The 17,832-nt window shown below is 40.8% G+C and overlaps 1 protein-coding gene across 1 annotated transcript in view; it reads right to left on the reverse strand.

Moving 5' to 3' along the window:
• Positions 1–17,832, reverse strand: part of LOC124593773 (metaxin-2-like) — a 137,273-nt gene that overhangs the window by 25,095 nt on the left and 94,346 nt on the right. Inside the window, exon 4 of the mRNA XM_047132121.1 lies at positions 5,764–5,919. Within this exon, the coding sequence (XP_046988077.1) occupies positions 5,764–5,919 (156 nt within the window). The remainder of the gene's footprint in view (positions 1–5,763; positions 5,920–17,832) is intronic.

The following is a 17,832-nucleotide window of genomic DNA, read 5'->3' on the forward strand; positions in this document are numbered from 1 at the left end:
TCGCAATTGGTATTAAGAACAAACATTCTGAACAATTCGAGCGATGACTTGGCCACCCAGATCGCACGATGTGAATCCCTAAGAACATTTATCGACGTAGTCGAGGGGTCACTTTGAGCACAAAATCCTGCGCCGGCAACACTTGCGCAATTATGGACGGCTACAGAGGCAGCATGGCTCAGTGCTTCTGCAGGGGACTTCCAACTTAATGTGTCCATGCGACGTCGAGCTGCTGCACTATGCCGAGCGAAATGATGTCCGACTGGATATTTAGAGGTATCCCACGACTTCTCCCTTCAGTGTATCTAGACGTAACCCAGACGATGGAGTAGAATCATAGAATGCTTACGAAGCCAGCAACTCTTTTGTTAGTATACCAATAGGCAAAAGTTATGCTTCCAGCTGGGGGGGAAACCTTACTTCTCGTTTAAAGTTTCATCCGTCACCCATCTGTCCTGTCTGTAGGTAAAGAAAATTGTAGAAATTATTAAGGGGATGGAGCAGTGGTTGTCCAAGTATTTCAGTCAGGAATCGTTTAGTAATGCAACAACTCTTTTTTTCGTATACCAGCTAGTGATAGGTATGGTCTGAGCTGGGTGAAACTTTACTTCTTGTTTCAAGTTTCATTGCTTTCTCAGCTTTCCTATCTCTGCATAAAGAAAAGTGTAGAAATTATTAATTAGATTAAGCAGTGCTAGTCCAAATATTTTAGTCGGGAACCATTTAGTAAAACTCGTCACATATGCATCTTAATAGTACGAAGTTGAAGTCACTATAATAGTTGTAATATCTTACAAACCATATTTCACGTAAGCGTTAAAAGTCAAAACGACACAAAGACTAGTGGCGAAAGAACAGACGTGAGTGCCAGATCTGAGAAAAACATCTATCAAAATAGTGAGTGAATTTCCTTAGTATCAGTAAAGAAAAACGTTCAAATGCGTGTGAAGTCCTAAGTCCCTAGACTTACGCACTACACAAACTAACTTATGATAAGAACAACAACACACACACCCATGCCCGAGGGAGGACTCGTGCGTGACCTGACGCCTCAAACCTCGCGGCCACTCCACGCGGCTATCAGTAGAGAAATCAGTATAATTTAGTAGATTTGTGTCATGAGTCATGAGAGAGCAGAAGAACTGTAGAGACCTGGATGGAGATACAGGCAGATGATTGTGATAAATAGAAAAACACGTAAAATGACATACAGATGAAGAGTTGACAGTTTAGATTAATAATACAAAGTATATGGATAACTGATGTAATTAGGTCAGTTTTGTGCAGAGGAGTTCTGAAGCAATGAGCGGCTGTTGGGTATTCATTGATGTGAATGGGGTTGATTAGTGTAAGCTAAATAAGTAAATACTTGAAGAGAAAATGATACTGGGTTGAATATGGGTAATGGAGGTTCTTGTGAAATGAAAGATGTTTGGTGTATGAAGTATTGTAGGAGCTAATATTTGAATAATGTCTTTTATTTTACACAAGTCATTCTATTTGTATCTGTATGCATTTATGTATAAGTAATGATGAGAGAAGTATGATGATAACAAGCAAAGTGTTACTCATGAACGGCAAAGAATAATGATTCACTAATCTGGTTACCTATCGAGGTTGGCACTGTATGTATTTGTGCCGCCCTTCGGAAGTGGAATTCCTGCACTATTTAACACATAATGAATACCAGTTCTTCAGATTTTGAATCATATGTAGACTGAAAGAGGACATATTCTATCAATACTGTGGGCAATGATAGTAAATATTTTACTACAGCAAGTATCGTATTACATGACTAAAATCACCGTTTCTTCTGCGATTTCTTTCTGCCAAGTCACGTTAGATACAACTGTGTGTAATTTTGTAAGAGATGATTAAAGTACTATCTTAACGTCTACATTTTTGACTGATGTAATAGCAACTACGGAACTGTCTAGTAGCTGTCTAAAGTGATGCAGAAAAATTATGTTTTGTCTAATAGGGACAGTTTGCTAGAAGTATGAACGCAATAGTTATTAATTTGTGATGTTTCATCTCTGTCTTTCATGTGTGGTATCTCAGGTGAGCTCAATAGTGATGGTAGCATGGCCAGCAAAAGCTCTTCTGAAAGGCAGCTGAGTTAAATGAGTGTTTATGCGCTGTGCTGCAAAAATGGTAACCACCGACAGTTACGTGTTTGGTGGTCAACATAAACAATTTAGAGAAAATATTCTTTGAATTAAATTAAAATAAAACTTTGAAAGTATTTAACTTTTTCATTTAGAATTTTAGGATGATATTTTTGTAGAGGCAGATCACTATTGGATTCAGAGGGAATTTTTACTGACTGCTCTCAAATATAATGCACCCTGTTTTCTTTTTTGTAACCCTTAATAAATTTGCTATTCTCTTTCTCGCAAGTGACTCAAAAGCATGCTTTTAGTGAGCGAATGTATTTCAGATCCACGTTCCGATACCTTCTTTTTAATAGAAAAAGTTTAGCTAAGCGCCAAGTATGCATGACGAGATACATTGTTTACAGGCAGTGAGTGAGTAGTATTGTTGTTTTAATGGCGTAATGAGCGTGTTTGTGATGAAAATCTGATTCTAACAGTGTAAGGCACTATCGCCATGGGTTCGACGTTAGTGAAACGTAAGAAATATACACAGTGGTGACAAAGTGTTGTTACCAATAAGTGATTGTAAGCACGACTTATTGATACTAGGCGTTTACGTCTGCCGCGTTGATCAATGGACTACACTGTGGATTATTATAATGGCGTCTGACGATATTTTTACTTATTGGATCTGCGTTGAAATCAGACGTGAATAGATGTGATGGAAAAGATAGTGACTGTCCTTTACTTTGTTCACACCGACATTTCGTTTAGTAATCGTCATCACTGAAGACACACTATTCATTGAATACAGCATTACTGAGAACACAAAATCTGAGTAAAACAACCCCATTTGCAGTTACAACCGATCAGCTGTTATGGATTAGGTAACGGACAATAACTAAAAGGTCAGGCTGCTAGACCACTGGATCACCAACGGTCACAAAGTCAATTGAGGGTTTTTATAGTTAACGTTTTTAGTGAGGAATTCTCTCATAGCGTGTACTAGACAGCTTATTATTTACCCCCTTGTTTTACCTGTCATAGGTTAATTTCAGTGCAGCTCAATTCTGTCACTTCCTTTACTACGTGGGCCCCAGTTCTGATGTGAAGTTTTTGGCTACTTTCATTTATGCTACTATTCATTAGTCTCGCGTGTCTTTGGTTTATTTTCAGTTCATATTCCGTCCTCAGTGCCCTCTTTATTCCGTACTGTACTCAGCTAATCTTACCGTTGAAATACTTTCCCCAAGAATTTTAATTCCACTCCTCTGCTTTCCTTTCATTTTTAAACAGTAGGGGATAAAGACTGTTCCGTCGACTTACATCCGTTTTAATCCATGCACTTCATTCTTGGTCTTCCATTCCTCTACTGTTCTTGCTTCATATTGTATGTAATCCACGATTTACAATATGTACCTGTTTCTTCTGAAATATCAAATAACCTGCACAATTTCACGTTACCTGTCGTTTTTCATGGTCGACAAACCCTATGAAGGTGTCTTCAATATACTTAAGTCTTTCTACCACAGTGAAACACAACGTCAGAACTGCCTCCATGGTGACTTTTTTTCATGCTCTTATGCTCTTTATATTGTTCTTAGCAGAAAGTAGGTTGCATAAGCTGTTACGCTAATGTTCAGCAGTTACTGTATTTATCTGCCTAATATTTTTTCTCTTCTTATAGATTCTATAAAGTAACTTGAATAATAATCGTTTGGCACGCTGTTACCCCAAAGATTCTAAAAATTTCGAAGGGCTATTTTCAACGACCTTTGCTTTGCTTTATCGCTAGACACTCGTTCCCCTATGCCTTCCATATCTGCATCGGTGTCTTTTCTCGTTACGAAGGAGACAGTGACGCCCCATCGTACAAACCGTCATTCCGCCCATCCGCTCCGTCTTATATTTCTGTATCCAACTACTCCGATGTCCGTTTTAGAGATGTGTATTCTTCTTTAACTGATCTGAGTTGCATATTGTGTGACATTCATTACCTAAATATCCACATCACAGAGCATCAAACCCAACTCGTCTGTACTCTCTTTTAGTACCCCACTACTTTACAGATTCATTCTCCCTGACGATTCTACTTCTAAACCCTTCAGCATTATCAAATTGTGGCTAAGTGTGTACATGCTTGTTGGTACGCCCTACAAACCTATTACGTGCTTTCCGAATCTTTGTGTGGCCATGCAATCCAGCTAAAATTTTCCCATGTCCCCTAGCGTACCCTAGGTACACCTCTCACTATCGCAATTCTTAAACGATGTATGTGCTATTACATCGAGAAATTTATTGCAGAATAAACGCTGCCATTCTCGTCTCTTATTGCTACTGCGGTGCCCGTATTCTCTCGTAATCTTCTGTGGTATAACTTCCCCTACCATAGTGTTCAAATCTGCAGTAAACATTAGATTACTATCACGCTTTACATAGTGTAAGGGGTTCATTAGAGGTCCATTATTATTCGCTAGCGCAATTGATTAGATGTAATTTCTATGGATTGCTCACGCGCAGACTGCGATATGGAATATCTGTGCTACAACAGAATCGCAGATCGGAGCAGTGTTGGCAGTAATTCGAGTTTAGTAGCTCGCAGAGAGCAGTCGTGTTTTTTGTTGCTCGCACAGAGCACTTGAGTTCTGGAGTTCGGACAGGGCGGTGCAACGGTTGACTTGAGGCCGGTCGTGCAGAACGATGGTGGTGCCTGAGCGATGTGGTATAAGGTAAAAAAATATATATTATTGATCTCTGTTGCCGCGCGCATATATTAATTGTCACAACTGATTTAACCACAATTCTATTATTAAACTCCCATGTAATTCCTTGCAGAAATGTTTCAATAATAACTTTTGCTCTGAAGAAAACTTTTGCCAGTCATTTATCTGAGTTTAAAGATTTTACGAATTTTTCCTGTGCATACTCATGTTGATTAAGCAAAAGAGAATCAGTAGTTTTCCTACAAATGAAAATCTAGTGGCCAGCATTGCACTGGGCTGTGCCAAAATTTTCTTATAGGAGCAGATATATAGACAGAGTTATCTGACGACATAATTGTGAGGTAAGAATTTTTCAGTTTATTCAGAATGATTTCACAGGGCTATGACGCAGCGCTGCTGACGTCAAAACTTATTAATTTCGATATGCAGTTAGTCATTAATGGAAGGTTACATTAAAACTTGAAATTTTATTATTTCAAAAAAAAATTTCTATTGGGAACTTAAACGAGATGTTTTCTGTTTTTAAGTTACACTAAATGTGAATATTATAATTATTTTTCTGTTGGGAGGTTACGATAGGCCAACTATGTTTTCTCTTATACTCTGTTTGATCTCATCATCTTCTGCTTATGACGTTGACACGTACACCTAAACTACTGCTGCGGGTGTTTGAGTAATTGTATTACTGAAGTGATAACAATGACTCATTATTTGACCTGTCATAATATTCATGTGAGTCTTACTCGTGATGTACTGTCTCTTGCTACTGTGTTTATTACTCTATATTTGTTTAACTAGACACCCTTATCTTCTCTCCGTTGCACTTCACGTTCTCTCACTTTATGTAGATGCAGTATTTGCACTCATCTTTAAGATTTTGTTGTTTTCCCACCAGATTGAAATTTCCGACACACCACAGTTTGACTCTTACAATGTGAATTTACCTGGGAGAGGGACGTGTGTTCTCCGACTGGCACGGGCACCGTTAGCAAAAGGAACAGGTGGCCGTATATCATCGCCTCCAGCTCTGTGGCCTCCTCTCCGAAGAAGTAAGGGTCGCCGCCCAGTTCCGTTGACAGCGTGCTACACACGTCGTCCACCTGTCTGGCCGCATCACAGTGTATGTAGAAATCAACACAAAATTTAATTCTATATAACTCTGCACCAAACTTAACTACTCCTGTTGCACGACCGGTTAAAAATCAATATATGGCATATTGGCCAGTTTGTGGTTTGTTTTTAAATCATTTTCACATACCGTTTTAAATACACAGGTGTATAATTGGTGTACTACGAATGTAACACATAAAAGAATCGCCATAACAACAAAGCAGAGCATACAGATAAACTGGTCGCACTGCCAACACCAACTTTGACAAGCACACATGATCATCAAGAATATTTTGCAACCTTCCTTAACAGCCTGCATGCTAATTTTGTGCATGGACTTGAACTGTTCAAGCTGCATGAACCTTGATCGATTTTCATATGACCTTGTGCAAGCGTAACGTTATGAATGTACGTGAGCGTGTGTACCGACAATGTGCAGGGTTGTCGAGCGACATAAGTCAACCAGTCGCAAACTGTTGGGTATGTTTATCTGAATACATGGAAACTAGTCTTCTTTGAGCAGCATTAACTCCAAAGCTTGGCTCGGTAAGGCAAAGAACGATGTTACATGTGCTACTTTTTTTTGGAATTACAAAACAATAAGTGTTGCCGCAGACATAAAGGTCCCTATTACAACTGAGGTAAATGCTCCTCTAATAAAATACAAGAGGAGAAAAGAGAAAAGATAGAAGGCATTTATTGATCCTGTGCAGGAAGAAGTGGAGTACACAAGTCCATACAGATGTGAATAGATGCGCATTTAAAATCTTCATAGCACTTTGGGGCACGAGAGAAATTAATGTAGGTTAATTCTTACAGAGAAGAAAACATCAACCAGCCACTATTAATACTGCCATTTATTTAGGTAAATTGTGCCGTTAGCAGATTGGAACTGACAAGTTCATCATCAGACGGCTGTTCATATGATTTTAAAGATACACAATACATTATCGTCCGTTTTCGATTTTTATTGTTCCACTGTGACGATGTATTTTGGTCTGTCACAGTGGAATAATAAAAATCGAAAACCGACGATAATGTAAAGTGTGTCTTTAAAATCATGTGAACAGCCGTCTGATGATGAACTTGCCAGTTCGAAACCGGTAACGGCGCTATTTACCTAAATAAATAGCAGTAGTAATAGTGGCTGGTTGCTGTTTTCTTCTCTGTAAGAATTAACCTACATTAATTTACACAGCCACGATCTCACCATGTCAGTTTTAGACAAAATATCACGAGAGAAATTGCTAATTTCTCTCATACTTTCGTATGGCTTGTATGACTTTAAGACTTAGTTGAAAGTATTGCTACTAACAGGAGGTTCAAAAGTGTTCCTCTTTCTTCCAAAAGAAGCTGTACTAATTTTGAGCCTGTAAGAGAATAAATTAATGTAGAAATTCATTTTTCGTTTTAAACCATCATATAATGCTGTCTCGTTTTTTTTTATCACGTCACAGTAACAAAGTTGATCAAAATTAGTCGTATTCCGAACTCCATATATTCAAAGCACAAACCGATGCTTGTATAGGCACGCTTAAATTGTGTAGAGGATACGGGGATTGGTCCATGCACGCACAAAACACTTGATCATCCTTGTAAGGCTTGCAGATACATATGTACACACATAAACTAAGCAGGGCAATAACTGTTGCCGTAGGTCTCAACCGTTGCTGTTACGTTCTTCAGTCCGAAGACTGGTTTGGTGCAGCTCTCCATGCTACTCTATCCTGCGCAAGCCTCCTCATCTCCGACTAACTACTACGACCTACATACTTCCCCATCTGCTTACTCTATTCATCTCTTGGTCTCCCTCTACGATTTTTAGCCCACACGCTTCCCTTAAGTACTAAATTTCTAATCTAATCCCTTTATGTCTCAGAATGTGTCCTGCCAAACGATCTCTGTTTTTGGTCAGGATGTACCGTAAATTTCTCTTCTCTTCAATTTTATTCAGTACTTCCTCATTAGTTATGTGATCTACCCATCTAATCTTCAGCATTCTTCTGTAGCACCACATTTCAGAAGCTTCTGTTCTCCTTTTGTCTCAACTTTTTATCGTCCATGTTTCACTTCCACACGTGGCTACACTCCATACAAAAACTTTCAGAAAGAACTTCCTGACACTTAAATCTATACTCAACGTTAACAAACGTCTCTCCTTCAGAAGCGCTTTTCTTGCCATTGCCAGTCTGCATTTAAAAATCATCCCTAGTTCGACCATCATGAATTACTTTGCTCCCCAAATAGCAAAACTCCTTTACTACTTTAAGTGTCTCATTTCCTAATCTAATTACCTCAGCATCATCTGATTTAATTCGCCTACATTCCATTATCCTCGTTCCGCTTTTGTTGACGTTGATGATCTTATATCCCACGTTCAAGATACTGTCCATTCCGTTCAACTGCTCTTGCAACCCTTTATTTGTCTGAGCCAAAATTTTAATATCATTGGTGAACTTCAGTGTTATTATACATTCTGCCTGGACTTTAATTCTTCCTCCAAATTTGTCTTTGTGAGCTGTACTGCTTGCTCAATATACAGATTCTATAACATAGGGGATAGGCTACAGCGCTGTCTCACTCTCTTTCCAACCACTGCTTCCCTTTCGTGCCTCTAAACTCTTATTACTGGCCTCTGTTTGCTCCACAAATTGTACATAGCCTTTTGATATCTGTATACTACCCCCGCCACGTTCAGAATTTGAAAGAGAGTATTCTAGTCACCATTGTTAAAAGCTTTCTCTAAGTCTACAAATGATACACACGTAGGTTTGCCTTTCCTTAACCTCTCTTCTATAGGAAGTCGTAGGGTCAGTATTGCCACACGTCTCCTACATTTCTAAAGAATCCAAACTGATTTTCCCCCCAGGTCCACTTCTACGAGTTTTTCCGTTCTTCTGTAAAGAATACGTGTTAGTTTTTGCAGCCATAACTTATTAAAGTGATAGTTCGGTAATTTTCACACCTGTCAGCCTCTGCTTCCTTCGGAACTGGGATTATTATATTCTTCTTGAAGTATGAGGCTATTTCGCCTGTCTTGTACGTCTTGCTCATCAGATGGAAGAGTTTTGTCATGGCTGGCTCTCCCAATGGAATGTTGTCTACTCTGGGGGCCTTGTTTCGACTCAGGTCTTTCAGAGTTTTGTCAAATTTTTCAAGCAGTATCATTTCTCCCTTCTAATCTTCCTCAACGTCCTCTTCCATTTCCATAATATTGCCCTCAAGTGCATCTCCCTCGTATAGACCCTCTACATACTTCTTCCCTTATTTGCTTAGAACTGGTTTTCCATTTGAGCTCTTGATATTCATACAGGTGGTTCTATTTCCTCCAAAGGTCCCTTTAATTTTCCTGTAGGCAATGTTCGTCTTACCCCTAGTAATATATGTTTCTACAAACTTACATTCCTGCTTAGCCATGTTACACCTCATGTCAATCTCATTTTTAGACTTTATATTCACTTTCGCCTGCTTCATTTACTGCATTTTTATATTTTCTCCTTTCATCGATTAAATTCAATATCTTTTGTGTTACCTAAGGATTTTTACTAGTCCTCGTCTTTTTACCTACTTGATCCTCTGCTGCCTTCACTATTTCACCCCTCAAAGCTACCCACTCTGCTTCTACATTTCTTTCCACATCACTGCCCCTGAACAATTCATTCGGTTTCTATCTCCTTAAATTTCTATCTTTTGGCAGTTTCCTCAGTTTTAGTCTGCAGTTCATAGCCAATAAATTGTTGTCAGACTCCACATCTGCCCTTGAAATGTCTTACAATTTAAAATCTAGTTCCTAAATCTTTGTCTAACCATTATATAATCTATCTGATACCTTCTATTACCTCCAGGCTTCTTCCATGTATACAACCTTCTCTCATGATTCTTAAAGCAATGTTAGGTATGATTAAATTATGCTCTGTGCAAAATTCTACCAGGCAGCTTCCTCTTTCATTCCTTACCCTCAGTCCATATTCACAAACTACTTTTCCTTCTCTTCCTTTTCCTACTATCGAAGTCCAGTCCCCCTTGGCTATACAGTTTTCGGCTCCCTTAACTATCTGAATAATTTCTTTTTTCTCATCATACTTTTCGTCAGTCTCCTTGTCTGTGGAGCTAGTTGGCATATAAACTTGTATTACTGTGATGGGTATGGACTTCGTGTCAGTTTTGGCTACAATAATGCGTTCACTATGCTGTTTGTAGTAGATTTCCCGCGCTCCAATTTTTTTATTCATTACTAAATCTACTCCTGCATTAACCATATTTGATTTACTATTTATAACCCTGTATTCACGTGACCAAATGTCTTGTTCCTCCTGCCACTAATTCCCACTATATCCATCTTCAAACTATCCGTTTCCATTTTTAAATTTTCTACCTACCTACCCGGATTAAGGGGTCTGATCCGTAGAGCACCAGTTTTGTTTCTCCTGACGACGACGCCCCCCTGAGTAGTCCCCTCCAGGAGATCCGAATGGGGAACTATTTTACCTCCAGGATACCCAAGAGGATGACATCGTCATTTAACCATATCGTAGAGCTGCATGCTCTCGGAAAAAATTATGGCTGTAGTTTCCCCTTGCTTTCAGCCGTTCACTGTACCAGCAGAGCAAGGCCGTTTTGGTTGGTGTTACAAGGTCAGATCAGTCAATCATTGAGACTGTTGCCCCTGCAACTACTGAAACGGCTGCTGCCCCTCTTCAGAAACCACGCGTCTGTCTGGCCTCTCAACAGATACCCCTCCGTTGTGGTTGCACCTACGGTACGGCTATCTGTATCGCAGAGGCACCCAATCCTCCACACCAACGGCAAGGTCCATGGTTCATGGGAGGGAAAGTTTAAATTAGATCTACAAAATTACAGCAACCCACTCTAATACGGTTCATACAGGTTGTCCCAGAAGGAATGGTCCATATTAAGGGATATGACACGAATGCTCATTTGAAGTACACTACTTCATGTGCACATATGGCCTGTTCCAAAAGGTATCCGAGATAGAAAACATTTATATGTAACAGAAGTGGATTCAAAACTGAACCATGTCGAACTCCGTTTGTGACTTATCCCAAATACAATTAACTGATCACCGAGGCACCCAGATATTACGCCATTAGATTTTTGATTATAGAGTTGGATGAAGTCTGACGGGTACGAACAAAAGATGAACACGCGAGATGAACTGCTTGGTCGCATCATGGAAACTGCTTCCCTCATTAGAGTAAGTGCAGAGGCACTCATTTATTAAACACAACACGCTCTCTCAAGAGCGTACTGGATTTGACGGGGGGTTTTTCGAACATTTATTGTAAACTGTGCAACAGCCGTTAACATGGTATATATGGTGACGGTAAATGGGTTAAAAGTACGTATTTTTCAATTCATACTTTGTAAAGCGCACGTTTAATTTTTGCTGACAATTGTACATCTGTAAACCTGATGATGTAGTGAATAGTACAGAAAATAAATGACAATGTACTTTACATGTGTTCTGGATCAGGAACTATTCGGAACGGGTCATATGTCCACACGAAGTTTCTTTCTTCATATGATCGTTGCTGTTGTATTAATGAATACTGACTTAATCCATAAACACTGTGGGATAGCTCTTCGCTATCGTCCCTGTACATTTGCTGAGGTGGCAGGGGAGATTTATATTTCATTCCTCCTGGGATATCCTGTACATCGTATATCCTCTTCATAACAGGCCTATTACGCACTGCTAGTCTGATAGAACTGTCGCATATTTTTATTAGCCAGCGAAAATTCAAAACGCCAGCTAATACCTGGTCTCTCGTGTTTACACTCGCTTCGGAGACTCCGTTTTCTTGCCACAATTCAGTGGAGTGTAATGTGGAAACCTTAGTGGGCTATTGAATAGTCTCGTTTACCCGATTCACCCTTCATGGAATGTCAATCCATAACTGATAGAGTAACCATGATGAAAGACTATGTTAGCCTTGTTGTCAGAAGGTTATTCCAACATTTCACCATGCAGTCAGTGACTTAATTTTTATCAGTCATAACTTGAAAACAATTACAAAACTGTTTTTTCGTTTCTGTTTCATGTTGAACTTGAGAAATCGGAACTACACCGCTTTATATGCCTAGCTGGGAACGGACCATGGCCGCACCGATCATAGCATCACATTTAAACGCCGACTAACGTTGACGAGGAGATACCGCCTTTTTTTATTATTCGCTGGGTCTGTTATTTAAAACATAGTAATAGAAATGCAAACGAAGTAAATATTGAAAAGTACGTGTATTAAACATGTTGCACCCGTTAACTGCTGTTTATATTACGTTTTCAAATGTTGTTGAACATATGATTTAACGTTGATCACGGGAGCAACTCGTAATATTATGACCTCAGTTCTTCAAAGGCGAAAATAAATTTGGGTTTGTGGAAAGTAAGAAAGGCACGTCGTGTGAAGAGTTTACGTGGTCAGATTACCAGTTTTGCTTTAGCAGCGTAAAAAGCAAAAGCAAAGATGTTCATATAAAGCCACAAAACAGTTACTTGTCGGTGAACTGCGAAAATATCAGAGGCGCAGAATACTGACAAATATGCCAATATTGTAGCATTTTTTATAAGTAGAGGAGGAAATGAGCATCTCCTATAATAATTCGTGTAACTTCTAAAAGTTGAACAGTTCCTCAAGCTTTGAGTATAAAGCATACCGCTGTTTAGCGACATAGCGATGGCGTAAATGACAAATACAGAACAGTTACCCAAAGTCCCTGTATAAATTGCCACATTCTCTATATTATTAGTCAGAATTTTTTCTCTTACAAGAAACTCCTTAAAAATAATAATAATTATATAACATACGATGGTCATTTTACGTACAGACACTGCCATATAGCAGCCTTATGTACCACAATGTAGTGATATTTTTTATTAGCATTTATCCATTATAGCTCAGTCATCAAGAACGCCTACGGTTAGCCTTCTTAACATATAACCTAATCCTAATGTGAACGGCAGAAGGATGAATAGAAAACTGTACTCAAAGTTATTAAAAGGAAATATCCCGACTATTTTTTATGAGTTGTAGGAACCACAGAAAACTGAAATATAAGTAGCGGAATTTGGTTCCAAATACTACGAACTGTGTGTGCAACAACTTAACTTTTTGACAAACGCGTTCGGCGTGAGAGGAGAGAAGACGTATTGTATCCCGATGGGTAGATACTGTTCCTGACGACCTTACATTTCCATAATACTGCGAGCTGCAGCAGTTCATACACTTGGCGTACGGATACCTCCCTCCCTGAAAGTACTAAAAGCGTCTATGGTATTCTTCGTAAGAAGCAGAATCATTCTCATTACATAACACGATGTCGACAAATTGAAAGTATAGTTTCATGACACGTAAGATCACAAAGATATTATTTGATTGATTCAATCGACAATCGTGAGTGCCACTCAGGTATTTAGAACATGACTTTCTCTGAATTGGGGTGTATTTCTACCGAACCTTTTAGCTCAAAATTGTCCACACAATCATGTTCTGAATTATTAACCATTAATCCTGTAAGACCCTGAAAACTTATTCCAGTGGGAAATCTCCAGTAGAACTTAAACAACCGCTTTTCACATGACGTTAATGATGCTCTGTAAAACGTGCAGCAGTTTTTAGACCTACGAGTATCATATAACGATATACGCCAGCGAATAATGCTGGCCGTTCAAGGTTGCATCTGTAACCTATGTTAAGCAAACGGAAAGCAAAGCTGTCACGACAGTCTGAGGCAAAGACTTACAGAGAGGTCGACCTGACGTGACAGAAGGCTTCGCCGCGGCACTAAAACATGCCTACTTACCAGATGCCCACCCTCGAATATTGTCCGCACAGCGAAGTACGTAGGTAGATGCAGTGGGTCTTTTTCTTCTGGGGGTCATTAGACTTCTGACTGGTTTCATGCGGTCCGCCGGTCCTGTGCCAAGCTCTTCATTTCAGAGTAGCACTTGCAAGCTACTTCCTCAATTATTTGCTGGATGTATTCCAATCTTTGTCTTCCTCTACAGTTTTTGCCTTCTGTAGCTGCCTCTAGTACCATGGAAGTCATTCCCTCATGTCTTAACAGATGTCCTGTCTTCCTGTCCTTTCTCCTTGTCAGTGTTTTCCACATATTCGTTTTTCTCCGATTCTGCGTAGAACCTTCATCTACATCTACATTTATAATCCGCAAGCCACCCAACGGTGTGTGGCGGAGGGGACTTTACGTGCCACTGTCGTTACCTCCCTCTCCTGTTCCAGTCGCCTATGGTTCGCGGGAAGAACGACTGCCGGAAAATCTCCGTGCGCGCTCGAATCTCTCTGAGTTTACATTCGTGATCACCTCGGGAGGTAGAAGTAGGGGGAAGTAATATATTCGATATCTCATCCAGAAACGCACCCTCTCGAAACCTGGACAGCAAGCTACACCGCGATGCAAAACGCCTCTCTTGCAGAGTCTGCCACTTGAGTTTGCTGAACATCTCCGTAACGCTATCACGTTTGCCAAATAACCCTGTGACGAAACGCGCCGCTCTTCTCTGGATCTTCTCTATCTCCTCCGTCAACCCGATCTGGTACGGATCCCACACTGATGAGCAATACTCAAGTATAGGGCGAACGAGTGTTTTGTAAGCTACTTCCTTTGTTGATGGACTACATTTTCTAAGGACTCTCCCAATGAATCTCAACCTGGCACCCGCCTTACCAACAATTAATTTTATATGATCATTCCACCTCAAATCGTTCCGCACGCATACTCCCAGATATTTTACAGAAGTAACTGCTACCAGTGTTTGTTCCGATATGATATAATCACACAATAAACGATCCTTCTTTCTATGTATTCGCAATACATTAGATTTGTCTATGTTAAGCGTCAGTTGCCACTCCCTGCACCAAGTGCCCATCCGCAGCAGATCTTCCTGCATTTCGCTGCAATTTTCTAATGCTGCAACTTCTCTGTATACTACAGCATCAACCGCGAGAAGCCGCATGGAACTTCCGACTTTGTCTACCAGGTCATTTATATATATTGTGGAAAGCAACGGTCCCATAACACTCCCCTGTGGCACGCCAGAGGTTACTTTAATTTCTGTAGTCGTCTCTCCATTGAGAACAACATGCTGTGTTCTGTTTGCTAAAAACTCTTCAATCCAGCCACACTGCTGGTCTGATATTCCGTTGGCTCTTACTTTGTTTATCAGGCGACAGTGCGGAACTGTAACGAACGCCTTCCGGAAGTCGAGGAAAATGACCTCTACCTGGGAGACTGTATCTAATATTTTCTGGGTCTCATGAACAAATAAAGCGAGTTGGGTCTCAGACGATCGCTGTTTCCGGAATCCATGTTGATTCCTACAGAGCAGATTCTAGGTCTCCAGAGATGACATGATACGCGAGCAAAAAACATGTTCTACAATTCTACAACAGATCGATGTCAGAGATATAGGCCTATAGTTTTGCGCATCTGCTCGACAACCCTTCTTGAAGACTGGGACTACTTGTGCTCTTTTCCAATCATTTGGAACCTTCCTTTCATCTAGAGACTTGCGGTACACGGCTGTTAGAAGGGGGGCAAGTTCTTTCGCGTACTCTGTGTAGAATCGAATTGGTATCCTTGCCTTATCAGTTTATCTAATTTTCAACAGTCGTCTCTAGCACATCTCAAATGCTTCGATTCTCTTGTGTTCCAGTTTTCCCACAGTCAATGTTTCTCTGCCATACGATGGTGTACTCCAGATGTACATTCTCAGAAATTCTAGTAGACTTCTCTTGGCCTGTAATGCCCTTTTTGCCAGTGCTAGTCTGCTTTTGATATCCTCCTTGCTCCGTCCGTCATTGCTTATTTTGCTGCCCAGGTAGCAGAATTCCTTAGCTTCATCGATTTCGTGACCATCAATCCACTTGTTACGTTTCTCGCTGTTCTTATTTCCGTTACTTCCCATTACCTTCGTCGTTTTTCGATTGGTTCTCAATCCATATTCAGTACTCAGGAGATTGTTCATTCCATTCAGCATACCATGTAATTCGTCTTCAGTTTCTCTCAGGATGGCAATGTCATCAGCGAATCGTGTCATTGATATCATTTCACCTTGAGTTTTAATTCCACTACAGGGCTTTTATATTATTTCCATAATTGCTTCTTCAATGTACAGATTCAACACAAGGGGGGAAATACTACATCCCTACTAATACTACAACCCTTTTTAATCCGACTAGTACATTCTTCGTCGTCCACTCGTAGTATTCCCTCTTGGCTCTTCTTCATATTTTATATTACCCGTCTCTGCCTATAGCTGCGCCTATTTTTCTCAGAATTTCGTACATCTTCCACCATTTCACATTGTCGAACGTTTTTCCCAGGCCGAGAAATCCTATTAACGTGTCTTGATTTTTCTTTAGTCTTGTTTCCATCATCAACCGCAACGTCAGAATTGCCTCTCGGATGTTTTTACCATTTTTAAATCCTACATAATCGTCATCTAGCGCATCCTCAATTCCCTTATCCATTCTTCTGTACAGTATTTTTATCAGCAACTTGGATCCGCGAGCTATTAAGCTGATTGTGTGATAATTCTTGCACTTGTCAGCTCTTGCAATCATCTGAATTGTGTGGATGATATTTTTCCGAAAGTCAGATGGTATGTAGTCACAGTCATACGTTCTGCACAACGACGTGAATAGTCGTTTTGTTGCTACTTCCCTCGATCACCAGTGGTTTACTACATGATTAATCTTGGCAAAACGCCACTTTCTTGGCGTATGTGAGGAAGAAAATGTCCTGTCGTAACAAGGATGAAACGAGCAACCATGAATTCCGCCCGTTTCAGCTCTACTGTGCCTATCAGCGTTTACAGCCGGCTGTAAGAGGTACCTATCGACTCGATGCGGGTCGCCAAAAACACTGCTACTAGACGCCACCAAAGTTACCAGCCCGACTCCCGGCTACCCTTAGCCGATATGCCAGTGGGAGATGAAACGGCGCGTTCCACTGGAGTGCATCTAGTGGAAGACTTCTGCGAACTTCAGGGCGCCCTTCAGGGAGCCCATAGTTCACAGCTGGACTAACTCGTTGACAAGACGCCGCCTGCTATGTGTGCGCGAACTTTGTTACTGCAAGGTAGCGTCTGCTGGTCAGTGTCACTGCATGCTTCGCCAGAGTCATTGGGTACTTCCTGCATTAAGTCGCGCATCTGAAACCGCATGGTTTCAACGACTTGCTACGGAGCTCACAATCGCTGCGTGTTGACGACCTACCTGGGCCTGATGCGGTACTGCACTACCAGGGTGCTGACAATGTAATTTCGTCACCGACGTTTCGATTCTAGGCCCTGGCAGTTTCCCGAAGATGGCTACTGAGTTACCCACAAGCCACAGCCCAGGGTCGTCCGGGACGGTGACTGCAGCGAGACAACATTGCGACTCCTGTACTGTTTATGAATAACCTATGGTTATAGAGCTGTTGCTATGACTTTACGGGGACCGTCCATCTGGCTCTTTGTACCTGCTGCCCTGACAAAGATCTCCCACCACCCTGGTGGTCTGCAAAAATGGTTCAAATGTCTCTAAGCACTATGCGACTTAACATCTGAGGTCATCAGTCCCCTAGACTTAGAACTGCTTAAACCAAACTAACCTAACGACATCACACACATCCATGCCCGAAGCAGGATTCGAACCTGCGACCGTAGTAGCAGCGTGGTTCCGGTCGGAAGCGCCTAGAACCGCTCGTCCACAGCGGCCGGCCGTGGTTTGCAATGAATTCATTAAGTAGTAAACCATCCCGACACCCGCTACAAATCCACAAAAGTACGACATCACGTTTTAAGCGTCAGCACAGACGGTTTCGTAGCTCTCCTGAAAGTCGCCTCCATAACTGAGTAATTATTTCGGCTATCTGTC

Source organism: Schistocerca americana, chromosome 2, assembly GCF_021461395.2.
Source record: "Schistocerca americana isolate TAMUIC-IGC-003095 chromosome 2, iqSchAmer2.1, whole genome shotgun sequence".
Classification (NCBI taxonomy): domain Eukaryota; kingdom Metazoa; phylum Arthropoda; class Insecta; order Orthoptera; family Acrididae; genus Schistocerca; species Schistocerca americana.